This window comes from Chondrus crispus, genomic scaffold, assembly GCF_000350225.1.
Source record: "Chondrus crispus Stackhouse genomic scaffold, scaffold_391, whole genome shotgun sequence".
Lineage (NCBI taxonomy): Eukaryota > Rhodophyta > Florideophyceae > Gigartinales > Gigartinaceae > Chondrus > Chondrus crispus.
In genome coordinates this window covers 1-19,274 of record NW_005179286.1, presented here as the reverse complement: position 1 = coordinate 19,274, position 19,274 = coordinate 1, and the positions used below count along the sequence as shown (strand labels likewise).

The following is a 19,274-nucleotide window of genomic DNA, read 5'->3' as shown; positions in this document are numbered from 1 at the left end:
CTAGGCGGTGCACACAGGGGAGGCGATGAGTTCGACAAGGTGGGTGCTCAGTCAGACCGGTTGTGAAACAGTAGTTACGGTGAGCTGCATGATCCCGACTTTATCATGGACGACTACGACCTGCAGGACGCCGACTTCAACATGGGCTCCTATACTCCCGATTTCTATTGCGGATCGGAGAGGGAGTTCGAAGATGAATGCAACGACCCGAGCCCCCCTTCAACCGCAGACGCCACTGCCGAAACTACTACTACTGATGCCGCCTTGGCCAGAAGACGGAAGCAACGACGAAGAAATAAGCGCAAGGCAACGGATCGCGCCAAAGCTGTTTTGAAAATTGAAGCAGCTGCTGCGCAGAGCTGGAGACCTCGACGCTGTGTACCTCTGGATCCCGAGCTTTACATGCAACTCAACACACGGTGGAGATGTGATCAGTACATTCGCGCCTACACGGCGCACCATAGAACACAAAATGGCGTCAACGTTCAGCAGAATGTGAAACGGGTGGTTTCCAAGTGCCGAACTAAGGAATGTGCCGCCACATCCGTCTTCGACAGGCAGCCGAGAACGAGCCTCTGGAAGCTCAACCGATTCTTCGAGCACCAGAGTGAGTGCTCAGGGCAGGATACTGGCCCAAACATACATACTCGAGCCCGCCAGTACTGCGACCCAGCGTACACGGCACGCCAGGTGGCACGTGCAATCTTCGATGAGGCCGACATCCAGCCGGGAGTTTCCTCGACTGTTTTTCAGGCTCTAGTCAAGGCGAAAAGCCTGTACTCCAGACAGCCGCCCCCTGCGCATTATCGAGCCGTCCGCTTGGAGCTACAAAAGATGATGGCTACATCTCGTGCCGTCGATATGGCGGCTCTCGAAGGTTGTGCTGCCCTTCTACGAGGAGTCGGTCACGAAGTTAAAATTATCACCATGGACGGAATAGAGATGAAGCGGACTCGAATCAAGGCCGCGAAACATATCTTCGAGCTGTGTAAGAAGGCGAAAACCTTCGGGCAGGAGGCTCTATTCGATGAGGGTGTCGTGGAGCTTGATGATATCGACGGTGGCGGAAACTGCTACGCTGGTTTCATTTTCACGCCTTCAGTAGCAACGCATATGTGCGCCACCGCTCGCATGACTTGTGCTGCCGACGCGGCGCACTGCGACGGTGTGGGACCGCAATCGTACGGGACTACATTTGATGCAGTTGCGTATGAAGCCAATAATCAACTCACGCCGCTCGTATTTGCCGACTCTGTTGGACCGGAATGCTATGATTCCTGGAAGATGGTGTTCCAAGCGTGTGCAATGATTGATAGATTCGATGTGGAAACTCGCACCACAATCGTGGACCAGGAAAAGTCAATAGAAAAGGCGTACCGCGAGTGTTTCAAGAAGGCGAAATTCTTTCTTGATCCCCTGCATGTGAGAAAGAACTTGGCACCCAAACTTGGCGCTGCAAAGGCCATTGGATTGAAACTCTACGAACAAGCAGTGCACGCGCCTACAGTGGAAGCTCTTGAGGATGTGTTGCACCAGTTCTCGCCAGAAATGAAGGCTTATCTCGGTCGTTTCGATGCCGCGGAACTGTATCGAGCACCGAGCGGACTACAGGATTTGACGAAAACCTCCCAAGGAGCCAAAGCTCAGATGTCTGCGGATTTGAGAAACCGTATACGCTCTTGCGAGCCCCAAAAGATGCTTGCGCACGTGTTACTCACGCAACGGACTGGATTCCTTAAACGCCAAGCCATGGATCTTACATCGAAGGATCCAGTCCCGCCGTATGTGGAGAAGCACATTGCCTCGCTCATTACGAGAGCACGTGTTTACCAGCCATCTGTGCAATTTGTTGCCGGAACGAACCAAATGGAGGCTACCGTCTGAAGCTACACGAATGGGTCTTCGCAGCGGATGGTGTCCTTCGCGGAAAGCAGCCAGACTCCGCCTTTGTGCTGCGCATATTCACAGCAGGGTACCGGCTTCTCTTGTCTACATGGAGTGGCAGTTATTGCCGAGAAATACGCTTCTACCAATGTCCACATGTTTATCGACAGGCGTCATCTGACTTCTACTTGGAAGGGGCAGTACAAGGATGTGAGATTTCCGTTGCCGGAGCAAGCTGCTATCGATCAGGTTTTTCTATCCGCGAAAATGCTTGTGGCACTAGGTAACCATTTGCAGGTTCCGAAAGCACTTGCGCCCCCTCGAGGGCGACCTGTGAAGAATGTAGGAAAGAGAAAGAAGGGATGGTTTGGACGTGGGCCCAGCACGAGAAAGAAAACGAGCTATTTGTGCAGCTTGTGCCATTGTGAGGGCCATGTAAGGGCGGATTGCAAGCTGAAGCAGCTTTTTGAGTGGGTCGTTGTCGCCCCCCTCTTGTGTATTACGCGAGGCGTCGCCCTAAAGTGCGCAATTGTAGTCCCTATCGTTGTAGTTGTCGCCACCCTATTTAAGTCATGTGCCATGTGGTCCACCATTTCCAGGTTATAACCGGAATTGTCTCCCCTTGTGTTGTCTTGACGCCCTCCTGATAATGCTTTTTGGGAGGCTGTCGCCATCTCAATATGTACCATTTTTTAGTGTCGCCCCTGTGATCGTTGGAATAGAATTGCGTCGCCACTCTGATGACGAAAATTTGCGCGTTGTCGCCTCCCTAATGGCCGCTTTAAGCCTTTAAGTAATAATAATTGTTAAGTAACCCAGAGTAGGTCTCAAACGCAAAACCGCCGTTCGTGCAGAAAGATTTACTTCATGTGCAGAACAAAGTAAAATTTGCAAGTACTTGGTCTTTACGAAATTTAATGATAATCATGGGCTATCCTCAGTCTTTTTGTAAATAAGTTATGATATATGAAATATTGCGCAATTGTAATTTGATGCGGCAATTGTACCGTTACACAATTTCTCGGTCATCCAATCAAATCATTCTCCGGACTGCGTATGATGGCCCATGAAAACGATTGAGGCGGAGTGTTTTGCGTCTGGGAGAAAGTCAAAATATCGGTGCTGTTGCAGCGTCCCTCGGAATTGTTGCGGGGACGAAGGGGATGGGAGGCATCGGAAAGTCTTGCGCCCTTTTCGGTCTGCCTTCGCATGAAGAGGTTCGCAGCCGGTTGTGCGCCGGTATATATTGGCTTGTGCTCCGTCAAGACGTTCCAAAACGAGGGATAGTGGTGCAGCTGGCCGGCATCAGGAGAAAGCGGAGGTGAAATGCAAGGGAAGGCAGTACGTGAAGAAGGCTTGTTAGACTCTGCGGTTTCGAGGGTCACAGAGTGGTTCTAGGAAAGGACGATTTCGTTACTTATCGACGATGCCTGGAGAGAAGCCACAGTCTTGACATGGCATTCCTCCGGACCCCACGGTCGGGAGGGATGCCAAGTCAAGACTGAGAGAAATTGCGGACGTGGAGAACGGCAGTCGTACATTGTTCACATCCCGAGAGTGGGGTCAGGAAGATGTGCTTGATGATTACCTGGAGGATCTGGAAGTTACATCCTCAATACTATTGGACGAAGGAGCGGATGAGACGTACGTATACAAGAACCTGCCAATGGCGTTTGAAGCTTCGCTGTGCATGATGGATCGGGAGAAGAATACAGGAGATGGGCAGCTGATGTCCTACGCCGAGGTGTACGAGTCGCTAGTGGTTATTCGGAAGAAAGAATGGTTGCAGTTGAGCGTGCTTTGTTTGCTATGGAAAGAGAAAGTTCAGGCAAGCAGAGTGCTGCACGATTTCGTGAAGGCCAGTCTACTGGAACGAAAGGATAGAAAAAAGATCGCCGGAGTCGCGTTGCACGATTTGCAGCTCAACGTTGTCCAACGGAGATGTGGGGATGAGGGGGAGAAGAGGTGGCATGAAAAGCTTGTGCAAGAATGGCGATGCAACGAGAACGAGAACAGACAAGGAGCGCCGCTGTGGGTTTGCGGGAGAAAGTGGAAGAGGGATATGGCGGGGACGAGTATTTCCGAGACAACTTGTATGGAGGCGTGGAGTTCGAGAGGGATATGGCGGGGACGAGTATTTCCGAGACAAATTGTGTGGAGGTGTGGAGTTTGCGAGTAATATGGCGGGGACGAGTATTTACGAGACAACTTGTGCCGAGGTGCGGACTTCGCACAGAAAACACGAAGAGTTCTAGTCGGACTCTTCGGTGTGGTTTATGGATCTAAATTGCATTTCAACTCTTCGGCGACGTTTCTCCCTATACTTCCTCTGCACCTGACGACGTTTCTGAATCTGCGTAGTTGCTATATGATGCCGACGGTTCTTCATTGTGCTCAAAACTATAGTGTCCTCCTCGCGTAGAGAATGTTTGTGAATATGGAACTTCGTGAGTCCTACACATAAACGAAATATGCTGTCATAGCCCGCCTCACTCCATTTCCACGTTGACGCCATCACCTTCTACAATCCACAGAGCCTTCCAAAAACGTTTTCCACGACTATTTTATCACTGGAAATATGCCTGTTATCTGATATCTCAGCTTGCGTTAATATGCCGCCCATGCCGGTTTTCGAAGGATGGCTAACCCGACAGAACTCCTTAGCCCCGTACTATCCCTTATCGCACAGTACAGCCCAAAAACTCAGATATTCGTCTGACAATGGCCCGTCATCATCCATATCATTTTCACTCTCCCTTTTGCGCAGTCGCGTTGCATGAAAGGAAGTCATCGCCTCAAATATTTTTAAAGCAGAAACCGACCAGGGTTCATGAGCACTGCAGCCAATAACGAGGCTATTTGACAGTACCGACACTTCACTTCAGTTTTATACCCATGAAGTTTGTGTTTGCCAGAAAAATACAATTTCCCTTCCTCCATGCTGCCGCTAGGGCGGAAGCTTTGCTGAAATGTGACATCTGTGGCGTAGCGAGACATAGAGTAGTTCTTAAAACCGATATTCTTGCCAGCCAAGTACGCCATCTTCAACTTTTTACCCTGATATTCCACATAGTGTTCGAAGACTGGATAGGAGATAATGTCTATGAACTTCATAATCATACGCTCGAATGTTGGACCTTTTAAGCTGAACATCTTAGCCAAAAAGTCCCATTGTCCTCCGTGCTTCAGCACGGCAAGTCTCATAAAGAAGACATCTCGCGGAGAGTGGGAACATTTTTGGCCTCGACCGGCATTGTACCTTTCCATGATTGCCTTCTCCAGGCTGCACTAGGCGCTGTAATACTCGATAGGGCTAAAATTGGTCATCTGAATGACGGCACTGGGGCCTCCACTTTCATAAAATTGATCATAAACAGGTGACTCGCTCTCGATTTCGTCATCAGTATCAATTGTATCGGAGTCAGACTCAAACTCTTGCAAGTCAGCACGGCGCTCCACAGCCGCATCGAACAGCAAAAGTATAGCTCTTGCAGCTTGTGCGGATGTGACGGGCGCCATTGTCGGTTTCTGGTAAAAGGGGTTGGGCTGATGGGAAGGACTAGGGTGGATGGCTGTGAGTGCAGTATGGCAGGGTGCTCTACGAGCGTACGGTGTTGACATTTTAACGAAAGACAAAGGTCTATCCCTGTGCGCCAAACAGGGAGAACTTCAGATTTTGAGATTGCGCACTTGTGCAACTGACGACCGTTGATAGAACCGCCTGATCTCGCCGATTCTTTTGATACCATTCTCAAAGTCATAGGACGTCTAGTTCTCGTTTTATCTCTACTGTAGTCAAAAAAGGGAGAACATTGTGGAGAATGTCTCCTTAGTGTTCTCCTCATGGTTAATTTGTTATCCTCCTGGGAGAACATCTCTTTGCGAGGAGAACTTCTCTCCCGTGAAGTGAACAATCGTAGTAAAATTGAGCGTTGCTCCTGATTCGAAAGAGAACGTCTCCATGTCGATTTGCAACTCCCCATCCCGAGTGGCCAATTTAGAAAGGGCGTCAAGAAGGCATTTTAGTTGACCAACATGCCTGATTTATCGCATCGACTTCCTAGCTTTGTTATTCAACCTACATATTTCTACCGCAGGAATGACAGATTTTTGTAGCTTTCTCTTCGAATGCCACGCACCCCAACAGTTCTTACATATAGGTTGTTATCAAGTGCCACACCATTGTACCTCTTTTGCACCTCCCTTCTTTTGAAATTTTCTCCCTCTGTAGGTGACCGAATGATTATAAGACCAAAGGCTACAATATGTAGCCTTTGCTTTCACTCTCTCATGTGATTCAGGATTGTTCAGCCGTCTGGCGGCATCTTCAGCGCGATTATATTTCTGTACCACGTATGTGTAATACATTGGAGTTACTTTGCGTTGGTTAGTGGACTCAGATGGCAAGTTCTGGGGTACGTTACTTGTTTGGAAGCTGTGCATGTGGTCCGAGACAGACGATTTCTGTGTTCTTTGTACATACTCCCGAGCCAACTCCCTTGCGAAAGCACCAAAACTTTCGCAACTCGTCACTTGATGCCGTAAGTTTTTGTGCGTTTGGAAAGTGCAACGCTCTCGACTCATACCGTGGAGCACTTCTCGTTGCCGAGCAATGGATAATCTATGAGCGATTGCTGCATTGCCCACATGTGAACTGATGAGGCGGCCAATAATGCTCACTATAGGGTTCTCGCTCGTATTTGTATAGGCAAGAGTCTTCAATGCCCTACTGAATTCGTCAACTCCACCTTTTAAGGTGTTCCAGTACACCAAAAGAGTTGGTCTGATCATGCGACTAGGTGGCAGTGGACCGTTCTTTTGTACCAGATTTCTGTAGGTACTCAAATTGCAGAAAGAAGCATGCTTTCTACAATTTGAGTGCGGACACATTTGCGGCGGATCTTCATTCACTTGCAAGTGTGCAAATAAAGAATCCACCATAGGTCGGAGGGAACCAAGAGTTGGAACGCCCCGAATAAGCATCGCTAGAGGCTGCCAAACGTCGATTATTTTCTCATTAGATCTAGTGTAGTGACTTGCCAGTACAGCGTGTGTCAACGCCGAGCAGGCAGCGTTGTTAACAGGCCCCAGAGCCTTTTTCGGATTGTTGACTTGCAAATTCGTCAAATGTACAACAGACCTGGAGCTGAGTCTGTTATGGTCATCGCCGACTGAGTATATAGTCACCCCCTGAATGTTGACCAAAGCTCTATTGACGGCTGCAAACTCAGCTTCCAGTTCTGTTATAAGGGCATTTCCCTTTGAAGGCTTATTCAACCAACCGTTCCCTGTTTGCTCCACTCTACCGCGATAAGACCTAGAGCAGTTAAGGGAACGCCAAATCTCCTTGTATCGGTCACCAGAAATGCCTATCTGGAAAAAGAAAGCCTTGTTCTCTTTTTTAGTCATAGTGCTCACACAAGTCCCATAAGAAGCGGTTAACACATGCAAAATAATTGTGCCTTTCAGTTCTGCAATGAAACATACTTTCCGGTTTCTGGAGCGCAATACTGAGTTGATGTTGGCGCGAAGCTTTTCCAAGATGGAAAGAGGAAGAAATATCTCAAAAGCAGAAAAGCGAGATAGAGAGGCAGTGGGTTCGACGTCTTCATGTTTTTCAGCCATTGCCAGAACACGATCCAAAATAAGGTTACACTCTTTGACATATATCGAGTAGAGTTCGCGGTCTACACTGTCGACTTCTAGTACGAAAGGGCGGAAAGGTGATGCATATGCCCAGTCCCTAAGACCGCCGCATGTTCCAGTCCGCAAGGGGCTTCCTTGACCGATTTCTGGCATGCTTATACCCTCGCCTAATTCATATTTTCTGCCTCGATTGGATTCTCAAGTCCACATTCTGCAGTCGCCATAAACTCATTCATGTAGTCGGTGAAAAGTAGGGAGTTGTAATCCTCCATCACAACTTCTGTGCGCTCCAAATCGTCAAACGTCCGCTTTTCGGAGTTCTCTACTGTCCTTGTGTTAAGAAATATAACCACTGCTTCTGGGATCGCACTATCGTGCCCGGTGTGAAAAGAATCCTCGGAAGAGGACTGCATATTGTCATCACGAGACAGTTCTTGAGAGAAAGGAAGGTCAGGAGAGGATAGTGTATTGTCCATCGTTGGATCTAGGCGTCTATCAGAATCCTCAAACTCAACCATGCAGCACTCTAGCTCCGTTTCATGTAAGTTTCGCACCACTGTGTCATGGCGTGATGGCGGTTTCGAGGCAGGAAGTTCAAATGCTGGCTCAGACTGGCACGGTTGCGCCAATGGCACGAATGAATCACTGTTGCATTCTGATCGTTGAGGAGAGCGTTGCGGGGAACCATGTGGTTGAAGGGGGGTTTGGAACGCGAGAGCGTCAAGACTGTCGTCTGCCGTGACAGATATGACTCTCCGCGGACGGGGCTGCGACATAACGGGCGCTAGATCGCGATGTGGAAGGATATACGAGGGAGGAAGAGCGATCGCTGTGGGGAGATTCTCTTCCTGCAGGAGAACTTCTCCACTTGTGGGGAGAACGTTCTCTCAAAATGTTCTCCTGCGACTGTCAGGAGAATGTAGATTCTCCTGAAAAATAAATAAAGTTCACTTCCCTGAGCAGAACAAATTTGTTCACTTCAGCCGCACAGGGCTATTGTAAAAGACCGCTCTTTTTTGAACTGGACCGATGATTTGCGTAAATACTTACAGCTCTGGATATGCGGAAGTGTAACGAATGTAGACCACAGGGAACTGAAAATGTCATGTATTCTAGCAAATATTTTGAAAATACTGATGTACTTAATCAGCATTTTCACAGTACTTCTACTGTAAGTATCAAACTAATTTCCTGTGCGAGAGGTATTTGCATGAAAGGCCTACCCTTCAGAAAAGGGAAATTTTGGACATCGGGGTATTTCCGGACAAAAAGCACTAGCCTTAAAGTAGTGTGTAGCGTACCAATTAAAGACAACCATAGCACAGTAAATTATTCTAGATCCATTCGTACCAACAAAACCACTACCCAAGGTAGTCCAATGGCCATTAGGCAAGCGTCACAAGCTTCAATTCGCGCGAAAAAGGGAAACACTACTCAATCCGCCTTCTGTAGTGACCATATCACCCCATCAAAATGTACGTCGTGCACCACGCTACTCATCCTTTTACCATTGCTTCATCATGGCTCCTTCTATGCGCAAGCAGTGCAAGATTTACAAGACCAGAGAGCACACACTGGATGTACGCAGAAGAGGGAGGATTGAAGCAGCATTAGAAATGCTCCAAAATACGGCTCTTTCATTGCGCAAAATTTCGACGGGCAACACAAGTCCCCAAAACAGTCGTAGGGGAGCTCAAAGAGCTTTTGCGACTGGGCGATACACAGAGAATTGGAAAGATGCTGGCTACAAAAGGACCCGGGCGGAAGACTGTTCTCAGTTCAGAAGAAGAACAAATGATTATTCAACGAATTTGCTTTGCCGCAAATCGTGGCTTTGCAATCGACCACCACGGTATAAAGCAGATTATGTCTCGCATTGCGTCGGATGGTAGGGATGGATGGAAGAATGGAATAACTAGCGACGACACCGTTCGTGCCTTTCGGTCACATCATCGAGAGATCACATATCGTAAAATGGAAAACAAAGAGATTGCCAAACTGAAAGCGGAGAGCCGTGAACATGTTCAGTCATTTTTTACAGCTCTTCAGCACGTCGAAAAGCTCCACCCCGGCTTGTTGAAGGACCCACACCGAATATGGAACGTTGACGAAACAGCTGTGGATGCATCTACAGGGGCGATGAAAAAAGTGTTTAGTTCTTCAACTGGCCATCACGGAGGATTTCGTGCAGCATCCTCTGTTTACGGTGCTAATAAGCATGTAACTTCAGTTGTTGCAGTTTCAGCTTCAGGCAGGAAGACCCCTCCATTTTTTATTGTTTCTGGGAAACGACTGATGAGCAACTGGACTGATGCTTTAGTTAACCGGGGAGTACAGAAGGAAGTTGCTGAAGTCTCAGGGATCTCTGCAAAATATTTTGAACAGTGCTGGTTTCCGCCTGAGGGTGTCATTAAAATGACTGAGAACGGTTCCATGGAGATGGCTGTGATGTCTGCATTAATGAAACATATTGACATTTCTGTGCGAGCAGTTGCTCCTCTCAGTCTCCACTATGTTCTTTGTTTGGATGGCCACAGCTCCCGAAATGGGACTGATTGGATAGATATGTGCCAGAAGAACAATTAAGAGGTCGTCGTTAGCCCTGCTAATACTTCACACTTTCTACAACCGTGTGATCAAAAGGTTAATAAGGGGTTTAAGTTTGCCGTTCGCGAGCTCCGTGATGAGCTGTGCAAGAACTCCCTCGTCGATACGAGACACGTTTCCGTTAATCTTGCTTGCGGTGTGCATGCATTTGAAAGTATTACAGTTGACGACATTGTACAGTCTTTTAAGGTAACTGGCATTTATCCATTCGACTGCGGCTTCCCACTTCGCTTTAACAGTAATGTTACTATGGCACCTGTGAAGGCATCCAAGGAGTCTTTTCGCATAGAGTCCTGCGGTCCCGCCTCGAGTATAGCATCAGTTCGAAAAAGGAGCAGCGATAAGGAAACGCTTTCGGAGGTTGGGAAGATTCTGGAAAAAATCAATTGGTCCTTCAGAAGCATTACAAAAATTAACGATTCTGTTGAAAAACGCAGAAACCGTTAACGCAATTCTTATGGATTGTGCTAGTGCAAGGTCATCTTCCACTGCTATGAGCTGCAAACAATCACAACAAGGCAAAGGAACCAGAGTAACCTTAGATTGTGGTTCTCCGAGCGAGTGGGTTACGATGGGGGATGTGGCGGAGCGGCGACGACAAAAAGAGTCTGAAGACCGGCAGAAAAGGCTCGAGAAGGAGCAAGAGCAGCTGAAAAAGCAGGACGAGAGACTCAAGAGGGCAGAAGAGGAGAGAGGAAGGCTGGCAAGGCGTGCTGTAGAGCGCTTGAAAAATGAAGCCGAGCGTACAGAAGCGACCGCTGTAGAAGATCGCGAAAGGGCCGAGCGGTTTGCCAAGAAGGCAGAAGCAAAGCACCAAAAAGTTACGCAAGCAGCGCTTCGTGCTAAAGTAAGGCCATGGAGCGAGCAGCCACTAAAGAGCGAAAGGAACAGAAGAAAAGAGCAAGAGAAGAGGCTAAAAAGCAAGTGATGGAGTACGTCTCAGCGGCAGGTCGGCAGGCATCTGCAAGTGTACTTGGAGGAGGAAGACGTGAGGGCAGTGCTCGGAAGAGGCGCCACCAATCTTCGACAGCTGTGAAAGTGGCTGCAATGATCGTTAACGAGTTGATTTTGACTGCATCTTCTCCGGCGTTTTCGGGAACGTCTATCCGAAATTAACCCAGTTTTGAGAAATTATTTTGTTTGCACGGGGTACCTTCGAAGGAAGTACAAGATCAGAATGTTACCGGGCAGAATGTGTAATGTTGTTAAATTTTGATATAAATCGACTGCAAATACAACTCTGAATCGCATGGTTGCTTTAGATTTGTTCATTCCGATGATATTACTGTTTTATAATTAATTTTTTGATATCTGTCCGAAATTTCCCTTTTGTGGAAGGTAGTGGCTACTGTCTCAAATAAAGCCCTTTTCGAAAATTTCAACACTCTGGGAGCAGAACGAAGAATTTTAAACGTCTTGATTGACAACCCACCAATGGGCGGTGTTCCAGTTTACTTGTATTGGGGACTCAAGGACACTTGCCCGGCATACATTCGAGGGCTCTTTAAGAGAACTGTTGTCGATTTATGGGAGGTCCCATAAATTGTGTCCCAAATTTAGCCCCCGAGAAGGGTACCTCCATAGCCCAAAGCCTGTCGCCAGTGATCTCTATCATACCTCCCTTGACTATGGAGAACGGAAAGCTATAAGGAGACAAAAGCACAAGCGATAGATATATGGAAAACGGGGAAAGCAGGGGAGACGGGGTTTGGAGGTCTAAGATCAATTCTTACTGTCGGTGTCCGTTGTGGACACGAAAAGTAGGGTAGAGACTGCCTGGTCGTGGAGAAACGAAAGGTTAAGTGCACGGAATTGTTGAATTGAAAGACTAAATGAGAAGGAAGGAAAACAAAGAGAGTGTCTCCTTTCGGGTACGACTGGATGCGAAAAAGAAGGGACACTAGGAATGAAACTCGCTTCTAGGCTGTACTGGTAGTCGCAATTTGAGGCAAAAGATCGGCTCTAGGGCTTTATCCATGCTTGAAAGCATCGGGGGGAGTATGACGTAGTATCAAGGAGAGGCAGGAGTGGTTGCTGGCAACCCTTAAGAGGACTTGCATATTGCATTCGGAGTGGATACGTGAGGATTTGGGAGAAAGATTGGACGAGCCAGTGCGAGCCGGAGGATAAGGCAGCACGGGAAGGGCCGGTTGGAGCTGGTGGGCAGGGCTTGAACTGTAATTCCATCATGATACAGTATCTACAGTAGTACGGTACATACTGTACATATGTAGCTTTGCACTCTTGTCGGTTGTTCCTCTGGGTTGAATCTGGGATGCACGAGAGTTGCCCAAGAATAATTATTATATTTCATTAATTTTTCAAAGGCGTTAGCTAGTAGTGTCTGCTGCGCCCAACGGTCCGCTGAATTCTGCCAGATGTCGCTCGGACCGCCGCTGCGGTTCTGCGGGGCCTGAACATTGGTCCGATTCGAGCGCCAGGTCCACGCATTGGTCTATGAGCGTCGGTGGGGTGTGCATGGCTATAGTGCGCAGGCACCCCGCCTCCCCTGTCGTTCGAATTCTCTCAAACCTTTAATTCCAACCAACACTCAACTTTTTACCCATTCGCTTCCCCGTTTTCCTTTTTGCTACAACTCCCGGTCTGCCCGGTCTCGCGCCTTGCGATTTACTCACTTCCCGTACCCTCGCCATAATACCCCTTTCCTTCCTTCCACCTCCGCACCCTGCTTCTCCGCCCCCATTTCCATACCCCCAGCCCCCCATTCCCCTACGTTACTCGCACGCCATTGTCGAGCTTCCCTCCCTCATCCTTTCTTTGCGTGACCCGCTCAAGGTTCACCCGACATCGACATTCAAAAGAGCAGCAACCATTGTTTCGGGAGCGCTCCGCCGAGACAGTATTCTCGTCAACGCGCAACCCCCGTCCGTTCCACACGGGCACATGCAGAAGCATTCACCCCAAAACCCTCTCGTGCGCCATTCGCCATGACGAGTCGAAGCCTTCGCAAGGACCCGAACAACTCCCTTTCGCGTCGGAAGAGCAACAGACCGGGCTCCAGACCAGGTCCGAAAATAAGCGATCGCGTCGAAATCTGGTGGGAGGCAGACGAGACATACTATAGAGGCACCATCACCCAGCAATTGAAAGCAAAGTCTTTCCGCATTCTTTACGATGACGGCGAGACAGAGGACCTCGATTTCACCCAAGAGGATTGGAGGTTTGCGGTGGATACGTCCGCGCAACCTACGATTCCCACTCGTCCCTCTAGCGACGTTGGTGTTGTCGAGGTTGTCTTAGACGGTTCTGCTGATGCCCCAGGAATGGAGCATGCTCCTTCCACAGTTGTTCAAGGTATTCCGCGACATCCCGCTCTGGGGAAGACCTTATCTCAGACTGACTATAGAAAGGGCGACCATGCGGCTTCCGCGCGTCCTCCTTTCTCTACGGATCCGGCCAACTCGCCAAAATCCACAGCGGACTCACGCAAACGCCATGCCACATCAGACCGCGAGAAGAAGACGACCACGCCAAAGAATACTGACAGGACGGCGCCTGTCATAAAAACAGAGCCTTCAATCTCGGCGACGCCCTCCAGCTCGAGTAAGAGCCCTTCTGCCAAAGCGCGTGCCAGGCAGAAATTCGCGCGAGTTCGTAAGGAGGCAAGCAGTGGTTCTGTTTCAAAGGCCAAGCAACGAAAAACTTCGAGTGGCGCCCCAGAGATTGCTGCACCCGGAGCAAAGGTGAAGGCTCAAGCCCTGACACCGTCTCAGGAGATGGATACTTCCGAAGCGACGAATGGAAGGCGCCCGATGTCTGCGAAGCAGCTTGCGTCAACTGCACCTGACGATGTTGGTAAGGTTGTGACACGTGTTGAAAAGGAAGAAAATCCGTCGAAAATCGCTGCAGCGGCAAGTTTGCTAGCCATTTCCAAACCAACACAACCAGCCGACGTGTCCGCTCAACCTTGCATCGTTGTACCTGAAAAGGGCAGTCGAAAGGAACATATGCACTCGTCAAACCAATCTGACAAAGCGGCCCAGGAAGAAGGGCAAGGAAAGGATAACCCTATGGCGGCATCACTTTCCTCTCACAAGGAGATACCAAAAGCGACTGGCGCCTCCCTTCCCTCCGATCTGGGTAACCGTTTCAATTTGAAGCCCGACGCCACCACCCCGAAAGACCAATCCGTTGCTCACGAAAAGACAGGTTCAAAGAGCAGACAGGGCCTGGGTACCGCACCATCCGCCGGAGGGGGTGGTGAGGATCGCAGAGCTTCTCAGAGCAGCACTGTGTCACCTGCTCATTGTGTACCCGTGACATCATCTCACTCGATTGTTGAAAGACCTAGCGGAGAAGAAACAGCGCCTCAAGCTAAATCCACTTTGCTCACTGGAGTTCCCAAGAATACATCTTCTACAATAGTAGATACAGGCACGAGCATTATGAAAGTGACAAGGAAAGAAGACTCGTATCGCTCCCGCTCCTCGAGCGAGAGGCCAACCACCTCTACTAATCGTGAGAAGAGAAAGAAACGAAAGAAGGCCTCCTCTGGGTCGAAGAGCAATGGGCCGGAACGTGTCTCCACGGTGCATCCTCCCTCAATGGATCAGTCCAATGGAAAGGTTGGTGCACTTCATCCTCAACCAGAAACTGCTCACACAGCAACAAAGGATGCCGACCGACGTGAGGTTTCTCGATTGGAAACAGGGAAGTCGTTGCCACACTCCCTTGAAACTGGCACCGATGCAGGTGCGCCTGTAAGAGCAAAACTGGCCTTAAAAGGGAAGGCACTTGATACAGACCAAGGTAATGCCCTGACGCATTCCAAAGCCGAAATTATTACTCGCGAGGCCGATCATAGCACTCAAGCAGCAAATCACAACCCCGGACATGCGGCCTCAAAGGTCCTGTCGCATGCTCGAGCTGCCACAGCACTTCCTGAAAGCCGTCTGCAGACAAAAGTGGCTGAAAAATCACCTGCGGTAGGAGCCTTGAGTGGAATCGAAGGAAATATGCCTTCCAGAGACAAGCGTCAACGTGGTGAGCATGGACATGTCTCACAGTCTACCAAGCGTGCAAGGACTCAAATTAGCGGCGATCGCGCTTCCGTACCGAAAACACAAGGGCATGGCAAAGATGTACAAGCAGATTCTAGTGCTGGGCGTCACGATATGGCGGAGTTGGGCCGAATATTGAAGTCCTCAGTGACTGAGCAACTAGAAACTGTGTCACGAGATGTCAAGGGATTGGTTAGCATGTCTTTGAAGTTCAGGCAGGATGCTGAATTTTACAAAGATGTCGTACATCGCAGTGTCGTAGAAGAGGGAACTAAGATGCGAGGAATGCTACAGGATTTGCGGGAGGAGCTTTTCACTGCCATAGAGGACCAGGCCAGGCAGGCAGAGTACAGCATTACGAGACGAATTCATGAAGCCTTTGCAAGTTTTAGTGCCTACGATCGTGGTAATGGTCTGGGTTCCACTGATCATCACAATACTTTTGTCGCGCGTCAACCCTCAGCAGCAGGCCGCTCGGTGAACCGTGTTCCGCCGGTTGCACAACAGGCTCTGGGCAGGGGAGATACGATCTATGCAAGCCCTGATGACCGCATGGTTAGAAATATTCCGAGACCCACTGACCACATTTCTCGCACTGAGAATGTTAATGCTCACAGCGATTCTCCCACTGCTATTGCAAATGTGAACCGAGGTCCGGCTGGAGATGGCAGGTCGCGGGGCCAAAATGGCCATGAGGCTGGCAAGGAGAGCGAGGATGGTCTCAAATTGGGCGAATTGAGGGCGCGGGTCAGTCACCTGGTCGCGCGGCAAGTGACAGTATGGCTCCTTGAAACTCCTCATGAATACAACCCCAGGGACGGATCCGTCACTGCTTGGGCTCACCGAACAGCAACCTCGACGTTCGAAAAGGTGGCTGTCAGACTCAGCCAGTTCGGTTCGTTTATGCAAGCGTATCAGATTCTGTGCTCGAGCCTTGGAAATGATGCTGTGGAGCTGCAATGGTTTGTATCGCCTGGAGGGAATGAACATTTGCGGCGCGCTCGACGCAACTACGCTGCATGGGACCCACCGCCAAGTGACGAGGAGTGGACCGCTGAAATGAGCTTACTGCGAGAAATCGCGGAGCGGTTTGACCGAGCCATGGAGAAATATAATCGCAGAGACAAGACCATGATTGAGGTGTGCGCGGAAGTTTCGCAGTTAGCCGCAGCGGATGGGACGGATGTAGCATACCAAACAACTAATGGACGACCGAACTGACTACCTGTAGCGCTAACACCTAACAATATTCGACGATGGCGCGATGACATCCGCACATCATATAATGCAAGTAAATTTCAAATCTGATTTTTAACCAAGATCGCGTTCGAGCTAGTTTCACACGCGGAATTGGTTTTGTTTCAGGGTCACACTGTTGACAATCCGACTGTTCGCAATGTCGCTTTCAGGTGGTCTGAGATCAGACGTACGAATGTGAGAAACATGTTTCGTTTAATGACATCATTGCGCATAGACAATAAGCCTAAAACCCAGCAGTAGCAACGCGGTAACAGGATAAATGCATCACTAATACACTTGCTCCGAAACATGAAATTAACAAACGACAACCCAGACCTCAGACGATTGTACCAGCTGCGGATGCGATACGAGGCCAGAGATCAGCGCATTCCTTTGCGACCGGGCCAGTGATAGCCGAACCCTTCATTTCGCCCTTGATGTTAACGATTACTCCCGCGTTGTCTGCGCAATACCAGATTACAGGAAAGGGACTTCACAGTTAGAGAATCCACCGTAGATAAGAAACGCGAGAGAACAGATAGTCATCGTGTGAAACGAGGCGGTTGGATGGCGGTATTGGCTCAGTCCCGAAAGATGTTTAAATGAAGTGCGTCATCGGAACACTCTGCGCTTCAGGATATATTATGCATCACCACCATGCGCCAGTAACACGAAACAGCTCGCCGCTGTTTGCGTGCAAGGGCCTCGCCAAAGAAGAAGAGAGACTTACCTTCAAAGTACAAAAATGTACCATCCTTACGACGCCAAGATTTGCGCTGACGAATGACAACAGCTGGTGCGACCTTTTTCCTGAGCTCCGGCTTTCCCTTTTTGACGGTGGCGAGAACCTGCATTAGTGAAAAAAGCAAGGGCGGTTGTTAGGTGGATCCGTTCTCGGAGGGTGAGAAGATGTGCGGTTTGCGATTGTCTGAGAGTAAGAGACTTACCATGTCGCCAACACCGGCAGCCGGGAGACGATTCAGACGGCCCTTGATCTTGGTGACGGAGATGATGTACAAGTTCTTGGCGCCCGTGTTGTCCGCGCAGTTCATGACGGCCGCGACGGGGAGACCGAGCGATACGCGAAACTTGCTGCCGCTGGCGCCACCTCTACCGCGCTTCGACATGGTGATGTGGTTGCAATGAAACGACGAAAACTCTAACGTTGGGTATTAAGAGCTGTCGTGGGTGTAGGGAAGGAAGCTTTAGTTGTATGGGAACAGTCGGTGGGACAGTAGGATTGGTGCGAAAGTGAGGCGTCGCCGTCGGGTCCGCAGGACGGATCCGCGATCAATTCTAGGGTTACTGCGAAGGAATATTTTTAAAATATTTTCAGCGATTTTAAAAAATCGCCAAAAGGCTGTGTCGAAACTTGATCACGTTCCTCTCCTTGCCATTCCTTCCTACCGTCCTGATGCCGTTCCACTCAGGGCCGAACCAGGTTTCCTTCCACAACCATACCAATTGGATCATTAAGCTATTTACTACTGCTGCCCCCCCGTGATTGGCCGGATCGAAACGGCTCTAACGTATATATCTGCGTTAATATCTTCCTACGCGCTCCGCCCCCCCGTTACCGAAACCCTCGTAACGTCTACATCATCAAACGCTTTTCCGACGGCCTCCATTATGCCTCGTTCCAAGCGCAAATCCTCTCAGCGGGGCGCTGCCGTCGAGCCGGACTTTGCGAAGAAGAAGCAGCGCCTTGGTGGGCGTGCCAAGGCGGCTAACCTAACCTCGACCTCCTTCAAGTCGCGCCAAGTGCACGTCCCCGCGCAGGGCCGCGCCGCAACCGCGGCAGACAAGTCCGGCCTCACGCTCGTGGAGCTGCTCCAACGCGCGCGCCACTATAACGCCGCCACACGCGTAGCTGCTCTGAATGGGCTCGCGCGCGCCGTGTGTGACGAGCGAGCCGCCGCCCACGAGCAGGCCCGCGCACAATTGGGGACCGTGCTGGCGGCTGGGTTGGACGCGCTGTGCGATGAGGCCGCCGGCGTGAGGAAGGCCGGGAGGGAGACGAGTGTGAGATGCGTAGCGGAGATGAGGGAGGTGAGGCCGTTCGCAAGGTTAATGGCGGCGTCGTTGAACGCCGGTTTGTCGCACGTGAGGACAGAATTAAGGGTGGAGGCGGCTAGAGCGACGGTAGAGATACTGGAGGCGGGGAAGATGGGAGGGGAAGTTGTGTTTGGCGGAGAGGGGAATCCGATGGAGGCGCTCAAGGAACTGGTGGGGATTGTCAAGTCGGACAAGGCGAGGGTAAGGGTGACACAAGCAGTGGCGGCATTATGCCAGCAAGGTGCCTGGGGGAAGGGTGAGCAAGAAGAGATGGCGGTAGTTGGGGTCAGGAAAGGAAGGAGGTTTTATTATCAACAGAAAAGAGGGTCGGGGAGGAGAACGAGTCCAAGAGGAGTTGGGTCTGCTGGTGGGTTGCTGATGAAGATGAGTGGGGCGGGTGCGGGGGAATTGCTGGCAAGGATAACGTATTTGGCGATGGAGTGCCTGCCGATCGCAGAATGCGCAGGTAACAGCGGGAGACGCGAGCTTTTGGCATCGACTGCGGTGGCGCTCGGTGCAGTGACGTGTGAACATAGCCTGTCCAGCAAAGTGGGCGTGTTTGGGTTGAAGAGGATGTTGAAGAAATGGAGAGAGGAACGAAGAAGAGCGGGGAAGAGCGGGAAAGACATTGGCGCGGCGGAACGAGCGCTGGCAGGGGCGGCTTTAAAATGTGGGGAAGTGGAGATTGCGGGGGAGTATTTGAAACGAATGTTGCGGGAGAAGGGTCGGGATGCGGAGGGCGATAGAGAGGCGGACGGGCTGGTGAAGGGGTATTTGGTTGATGGGGCGGACAAGGAAGGGGTGGGGAGTATGTGGTTGGAG

The 19,274-nt window shown here is 50.1% G+C and overlaps 2 protein-coding genes; one reads left to right on the top strand and one right to left on the bottom strand.

The window, feature by feature from the left end:
• Positions 1–13,085: 13,085 nt before the first annotated feature.
• On the top strand, positions 13,086–16,473 carry CHC_T00001051001 (hypothetical protein). XM_005718324.1 is given in 2 exon segments: positions 13,086–16,379; positions 16,380–16,473. 1 exon segment carries the CDS (start codon positions 13,086–13,088, stop codon positions 16,377–16,379), a length of 3,294 nt encoding a protein of 1,097 aa, XP_005718381.1. The 3' UTR covers positions 16,380–16,473.
• A 118-nt stretch (positions 16,474–16,591) lies between these two features.
• On the bottom strand, positions 16,592–17,634 carry CHC_T00001050001 (hypothetical protein). XM_005718323.1 is given in 5 exon segments: positions 16,592–16,734; positions 16,735–16,859; positions 17,128–17,245; positions 17,345–17,524; positions 17,525–17,634. The coding sequence occupies 3 exon segments, from the start codon at positions 17,522–17,524 to the stop codon at positions 16,735–16,737; spliced, it is 423 nt and encodes a 140-aa protein (XP_005718380.1). The 5' UTR covers positions 17,525–17,634; the 3' UTR covers positions 16,592–16,734.
• Positions 17,635–19,274: the final 1,640 nt, after the last annotated feature.